Below are 7500 nucleotides of genomic sequence, written 5' to 3'. Positions count from 1 at the left end.
CCTCTCTCCTATCTAGAAATAGTAAATCCAATTTGTGCGCATCCCAGGCCAGTTGTAATCCCCATTCCAGCATCTTCCTCTTGGGGTTCCTCCACTGCATCTATCTATCCAGTTATCAGCAGTGGCAGACGCAGACGACGAATGCCTCGGTTACAATGACGGGCTAGGAGAGTTTGCACATGAGTGAATGAGGAGAGGGATGGCATTAGGCACGGAGGGGCATAGGGCATAGAGGGGTGGAGATGGGTTGGGTTGAAGAGTTGCGGGAGGGGAAGGAGTCAGGGGGAATGACCACCGCCGTTACACGACTCTCGACGACCCTAGCCTCTGTTCCCTCCTCCCCATCCATTCCTCCCTCACCTTCTCTCCATTTTCTTCTATCCCAACCAGCTAACGCTCTCTCCCCCTCCCTCCCCCCTCCCTCTCCCCCCACCCTCCCTCCCTCCCTCTCCCTCCATCTCCCTCCACCCCTCCCTCTCCCCCCACCCCTCCACCCCTTAACCCAGCTACCCCGACTAAATTCCTCTGAGACTACTGTATCAGGACCTTTAATACGAGATTTTTTTTTCTGTAACCCATTGTTGGGGCCTCGAGTATGGGGAGCTGAGGACGAGGGAGGAAGAGAAGCGGGAGAGGGGTTGCGGGTGAAGGGAGTCCTTATTTCCCTTCTCATTTCACTGATCCTCCGAGAATACAGATATCGAATAATCTTATTAAATATATTTTATACGGTTTTCTTTGTACATCATTCCGTCTCGTCTAATTCGACGGAGAAAAAAATGTGTATGCTAAAGAAATAGACTGGCAAGTTGACAGACCTAAGAGTGGGAAATTGCAAAAGGGTTGGCTCTTAAAGATGCCCAAACCGTCTAGATGTCTGTCCATAACTAGTAAAAACACATAATGCATACGTATACAGTGTGCCCGTTGAATGAAACCTTGTCTTATTATAGACTAACGTGGCCTGATTTAAGAGGGAGAGGAAGGGAGCCCTAGACTTACGTCAACATATAAATAACGTGTATGTTATTTTCCAATGCCTTTTTTCAGTTTCGGTTTCTTAGTGAAGTTCAGTGGAAAAGATGTTCACACACCCTGTTCTCCTAAACCCATCTTTTTTGGGTACAGTCAGTTAAGTGGGGGAGGCAGGACAGGCGGCAGGGGAAGGGGAGAAGGGAGAATGTGTGTGCGTGTATTTGTATCCGGGCAATGAATCTATCAAGATGCTGCGGCTTGTACTCTTTTCTGCGCAGTGGGGAAATGGCTTAATGTGCAGTGTGTGCCTATCTTTTTTCTAATGTAATGTTATCGTAAATGTTAAAGGAAGTAAGTGAGAGAGAGAGAGAGAGAAAATGGATGAATGAATGAATTGTCAGAGTGGGTGAGGGGGATAAAGACCGCAGGCAGGCAGCACAGGCAGGAAGTGTCATGAGGGGTTGGAAATAACGGGAGAGGGTGAAGTGGGGACATAATGAAGGGCGCGGGATGAGAAAAGGAAGTAAAACGTAATATAACTTGAGATGGGACAGGAAAACCAGGAAGAGCGATGGGAGAAGGGCAAAGAGCTGAGTAGAGTCAAATCGTGTTTTTTGCGGTTTACTGAACTTCCCGGACGTTGTGTGAAAGAGAGAAAGAGACTTGTGTATTGTCAGATTATTCTGATGTTAGAAATCATTCTTATTATATTATATGTTATATTATATGTAAGCATTAGCATTACTGTTGTTTTTATAGATAGGCAGTTAAAGATACATGGATATATATCATTTTATTTACCTGCTCACTGTGTGCATTGCTTTGCGTAGCGTACTCAACATTGTAACGAAGCAGATTGAAAAGGAAGCTTATTTTCTATTCCACGCCATTTTACAGTATTTGAATACTTTCTCGTATTTGTTTATTTTGAAGGTAAATTTGGGTAAATATTGGGTAGGATACGATGACATAAAAATACAATTGTTGATTCGGGGAAAAAAAGTTACCGCGTGTGTCGAAGAGGGTGTCGGAAGTGGCTGATGTTTATTATTTAACTGCGAATTTTTTTATTTTCCGAAGTATATTTTAAGCAACATATGGGAAAGTTAATGACAGATCTCTTCGCGAAATGTAGTTTTGCACCAGAGTGGATTACCCACTATCTTTATTACGTTGATAGAAACGGTTAGTATCTTAAGAGACGAGTATTCTCGCAATTATTAACTAATGCAGTGTGTTACAAGCCTGAAATGTGAAAGAAGAAAATTGCCTATTCATTTAGAGACGGCAAAGAAGTTCAGAAAAGAAAATGGAAGAAATGAGGATGGGAAGAATAAGTGGGTAACCACTCAAGGTGACTACATATAAAGCGTCGTAATTCATTCTGGTGAGGAAAGGCTTTCTTATGAAATGTCTGAAGCTTCGCTCGCGTTTCTTTATTGGAGGTTTCGCAAGCTTTTAAATTGTATTTTATCTTTTGACCGTTAAGTGTAAAATCGTACATGCGTGTCTGTGTACTGTTTGTGTATCACGCTTGGGCACGCAGCCTCACGTGTGTGCGGCACCAGTGTATATACAAACAACGGCCGTGCTACATATTCTAATTTAGATCATTGTTGACAGTTGTAATGTAATCAAACGTTGCGCTTTGTCAATTAAAAGGCTTGACATACCAGACCGAATATGGGCCGGTAATGAAGGGAGTGAGCGTGGGGAAATAGATGAAGGGAAACGGAAAGAGAGAGAGAGAGAGAGAGAGAGATGATAAAAACCCATTAGCTTTCCGCTGCCCCCTGGAAAACGCATTGTGGTAGCAAATTTCTGTTGACACACACTTGACTGCATAAAAGGACTCGCTTGTTGGTAAAATGAATCGATCACAGGACATGAAGGGGGAAGGTATAATTTATCGACTTTACCCTCCGCTTGTTGGCTAGTCCGGTCGCGTCCATTTTCGCTCTCGTGTATATTCTCATGGGGGAAATGAATGTTTTCTGCCGGTTTGTCGTTAATGGTCTCATGCTGTCATTATGAAACTTGATAGCCAGTGAACTGTTTGAATGTATGTTTTGAAATGGATGTGCGTATGTATGTATGTAATGTGTATGTGTATGTGAGTGTTGCAATATAATTCAAGAGACTAAATTGTAAATTGGTCGCAGTTACCCTACGCCACAAGAGGGTCGATTTATAAGCGCCGTTATTTCACAGCTAGTGCGAATGGCGTAATCAAAATTACAGCCATTCGTCGTTTCTTTTCACACATTTCGAATAAGCAGATATGGATTAAAGTCTTGAACAAAAGTCACTTCCATGTGTGCCACATTTATGTTCAACATCCTTTATAGATTAAGTTACTAGAAATTCATATTTCTGTGTGGAGGACATTAGCAGTATGTGAAGCAAAGATTAAACCCGCAGGAGACCGTGGCCCAGTTAGCAAGTACTTAAATATTGGCTGTAGTGGGCAGGACTGTAAAGGAAGTGTAGTATGAAAGCAGGTAGGCAGGTAGGCGGACAAGCAGTCGGACAGGCAAGCGGTTTTAGGGTAGGAGAAACAATAACCTGGGTATCCGTTTATGAGATGAGAAGGCGCATGTTTATTTCTTCATTCTTTTATTTATTGTCCCTTTTGGCAGTGCCCCACTTGGATTATCCACTTTCAAATTACATTTGGAAAGGGCAGTGTCGTCAGGGAGCTTGTTGGATGTGTGCCGCTTAGTGTGTAACATTTTTAACGTGAAGGTCACATACAACGCCCTGCCTTTGCCTCTCTGGGAGACATGCATGAGGCCCGCTGGAAGGGTGTCTTCGTCTCGCATCTGGAAGATAAAATGACCATCAATTGACTTTATATTTGTTATTTAATTATGAGTAATAACCCAGTTGGATTGCAGAAGGCGCAGTTTTGATACGTTCCTTATTTAAAATAAATCTTACCAGATATATTTTTTTCAACCAAAATATATACAAAACCTGGAATACCCTTGTAGTTAATGCCGAATCTTGAGCAACAAGTAGGCAGACAGGCAAGAAACCTCTCTTAAGTCTCCAACAGTCACTTACTTGGGAACATTGTGTGCTAGTAAGCATATGAAATCAACCGACTGCACTGACGCCAGATATTGTGTAAGTTTTTTTTCGCTGAGCGACCTGTCCTCCTATCTCTCTTGGGTCTGTTTTGGCTTAGGGACGTCTCTTGACCTCGGAGTTCCCCTTCGTTTCCTTTTATTCGCAGCTGCAAAGGCAATGTGTGGGCCTTTTAAACCGGCTCGTGTGCGTATTATCCCGTGTACGTGTGGGTAGCCGGTATGAAGACCCCTGAGGTAGATCAGTTTGGAATTGTGTGGCGGTTGTTTACTGATCGGAGAATTGGCCTTGAGACGATCGGCCAGTCTTCTTGGAGTGAGGTTTAGTGTCTGTGTCCGTGTATATATATATATATAATATATATATATATTCAAGTCAGTGATGTCGGGCAGTTTAAATTTCCAGAATGTTGAAACAGCTGATAGTTGACGATGGACATTTTATCGGGGCTCTGGTCTACTATATCGGGGTTACTGGGGACAGATGATGTACCGGTCACGAGTGTTTTGGTTGGATTTAAAAATGGCGTTGACGCACGTTAGCATTTTGCTACGAATTGCTCGGCGTGATTAGTACCTAAAAGTAAAGGAAAAATAGTTAGGTTAATGAATGACAAAGTTTTTTTATTCATCTTTGGCAGATTGAAATAAGAGATTGTTTGAATTCCTCTCTCCCCCAAACGGACCAGCTCGAAGCAGGATATGCAGGGGCGGGGGAGGGGGGGCAGTAGGGGCTCGGTGGGGAGGGAATCATCTGGTCGCGCAGTAGTGTTTCTCAGCAAGGGACAATTGCACGTTTTATTTTTACACAACACATATATGTTGTTTGGTATTTTTTCGACTTAATTCAATATAATAATCCTCTGCTGCTGAATACACGTGAATGAGAGCTAAACGAAGTAAGAAGAGTTGGACAACAGGTAGCTGTTGTGGCGAGAAACCTTACTACGAAAAGCGCGGGAATGCGGAGCTTCGCGGGAAAAACGGACTCTATCCCCAGCGAGTGAGAGAGAGAGCGAGAGGGAAGGAAGTGGACCGGGCTGCGCTGTGACAGTTCTCGAGACGCCGCCTCCGTTTTTGTTATATTCGTGTTGTAACCGTTCCCTCATGTGTTCGCATTTTGATTGAAAGTGTAGCAGTGTTGGAAAATTAAGTGACGTTTCGAAAATGCCTTTTTCGTGCGGGCACGTAGCGTGAATTATTAACAGAGGAACGTGACGCTTGCTAGTAGGCCTACCTATGCTGGACTTGGCGTGTGTGAATGACCGGATCAAGGCTGTCACGTTGAATTTGCGTCTTCCTGATAACCAAAAATATTCTACCTCTATTCCAATCTACATTTGCCAAAGATAATAAAGTATTTATTTATTCGACGTAGATAGTGATAGTATTAGTTATTTAATTATCGTCAAATTATAAAGAAGAGATGGAATCCCTGGCCTTGAAGAACGAGGCCGAGTTCCTCCTCAGTGAGTACGACACTCTGGGCGATCTCTGGGGCGAGATAGAAAACATCACGCCCAACGTGCAGGACCCGAGCCACACGGGCGCGCAGTACCTCGTCAGCGCACAAGCTGTGGGGGGGAGCAGCTACCTCCCAGCACACGCCAAGCACAGCTATGGGCGTGCGGTGGGCGGCGGAGGCGTTACTGTGGCCACACGCCATCAGCCTCAGCTTTTGCATTGGCCCAACGCCGGAGGCAGCTTGGGTCAGGTAAGCTACTTCCGGTGCCACGGGAGATGGGAACGTGGAGCTGGGGGAGGGAGGAGGAGGGGAGGGGGGAATCGCATTGTCATATTTCTTAGCCTCCTGAAATATATTGTCTTTCTTGAAGCTTCTTGGCCCTTCTTGAACTAATTTCGTGTTTTCTTGAAATTTCTAATGAAACTGGGTGTGCTGGCTAGTTGTCTTGACGGCTGCACGCATGTGTGTGTATGCGTGTGCGTGCTTGCGATGCGCGAACGTGAGTTTACATACATGATCACGGATTTACCCAAGCTTTTACCGATGTACTTCTCGCAAAACCTCGAGGCCGATTTCAGCACGCATTTCTTCCAATCTCGCTTTTTCCACCCCCAGGGCCAGACGGTGCTGCAGACGAGCAAACTCTCGAGCGGCCAGATCATCGCCATCCCCGCCAAGCAAGGCCTCAATGTCCAGAATATTCGTGAGTATAGCTCGTATCTTATAGCAGTAGTAACAGTAGTAGTAATGATGATGATAAAAATAAGAAAAATTGTAATAATTGTAAATGACGACGACAGTAGGGAGAAAGCTCGAATAACATGTCTGGCTCGATTCATTTTTGATTCGGCTTATGGCATTGTTTATAGGAAAGGCATGGTGTTTTACCTTTCAGATTGCCAAAATACATATTTGTAAACGTTTTTGTTGTATTTTGTATTACTTTCCATATGTTTTGAGGCACTTCGTTCAAGATATCTTTTTATATAGTTATTTGGTTCAGTTCATTCTCGGCTGCGTTCGAGGGAAATTTCCAACTGTCACTTTCTCTCTTGAGATATTTTGCAAGTGTTGCCTTTCACGTTTCGCATTTCGGGGTGTAAAATCTGCCAGTCCATGGATTCATCACTATAACAAACGCCTTCGAATTTTACAAGCGATGCAGAATGTAGAAGGTAATTTTAATCTTTAAAGACTGTTGAATCATTATTGACTTCCCTTTCCCTTTCCCTTTTACCATCATTAGACTTCCGACATATTTCCCTCTCCAGTTAAAAGAAATATATATTCCTTCCCTATTTGCTCCGGCATGCGTGTTGAATTATCGTTCGTGTGTTGATTGGAGGATCAGGCGGTTGTTATGGTAACGGGGTTGAGCGGAGTTGGCGAGTCGAGTGATAATTGCAGGGATTAGGGTGCGCAGAGCCGTGCTGTGGGAGACGGCGGGCAGGCTGGAGGAGGAGGAGGAAAGGGCATTGCTACCGCGATGAGTGGCGTTGGAAGCGAGGCGACACGCGGGGTTCCTATAAGAACAAACGTTGTATTAAATAAGCTCATAGAAAAATGGGTTATCCCAAATGAGGAGTTTGCTTTTGAATTGAGTCATTCTTGTACTTTTCAGGCATTGTATCGGCAAGGGTAGCAATTATGTCGTATTTTTGTTTTGAAAGAGCGGCTTGGACGGACTAGTTGGGGTGTGGCTTGGTCGGCTTTAGGTGACCGCAGCACCTCAGGTCAGGATAGGTCAAGGGAAACCGCTATGGAGGCTGGGGGGTCAGGTCAGCTTAATTAGAGGAAGATGATGACCTAGGTTTTGCGAGGAGGAAGAACAGCGGATATTCGTTGAGTGGATTGAGTCACTTGAACTTTTTCTCAATAAACACAGAAACAGTTATTTGAAGAAAGCGGGAAATTATCACGTAAGACAGCTCGATTAGTAAATGTGTGTTTTGTTAGTCGTGGCGATTACAT

General features: G+C 44.1%; 1 protein-coding gene across 2 annotated transcripts in view; it reads left to right on the top strand.

Moving 5' to 3' along the window:
• Positions 1-7500, top strand: part of LOC119574464 (transcription factor Dp-1-like) — a 58619-nt gene that overhangs the window by 42529 nt on the left and 8590 nt on the right. Inside the window, exons 1-2 of one of the 2 annotated variants that reach the window (XM_037921696.1) lie at positions 5062-5778; positions 6145-6232. In XM_037921696.1, the coding sequence (XP_037777624.1) occupies positions 5491-5778; positions 6145-6232 (376 nt within the window). In that variant the 5' untranslated portion in view covers positions 5062-5490. Of the gene's footprint in view, positions 1-5061; positions 5779-6144; positions 6233-7500 lie in introns of those variants that run through there. The other variant, XM_037921697.1, reaches the window with a different exon arrangement.

This window comes from Penaeus monodon, chromosome 6 (assembly GCF_015228065.2).
Source record: "Penaeus monodon isolate SGIC_2016 chromosome 6, NSTDA_Pmon_1, whole genome shotgun sequence".
In the NCBI taxonomy this organism is placed as follows: domain Eukaryota; kingdom Metazoa; phylum Arthropoda; class Malacostraca; order Decapoda; family Penaeidae; genus Penaeus; species Penaeus monodon.
Note: the sequence above shows the minus strand (reverse complement) of the source record. Positions and strands in the feature narration are given on the sequence as shown.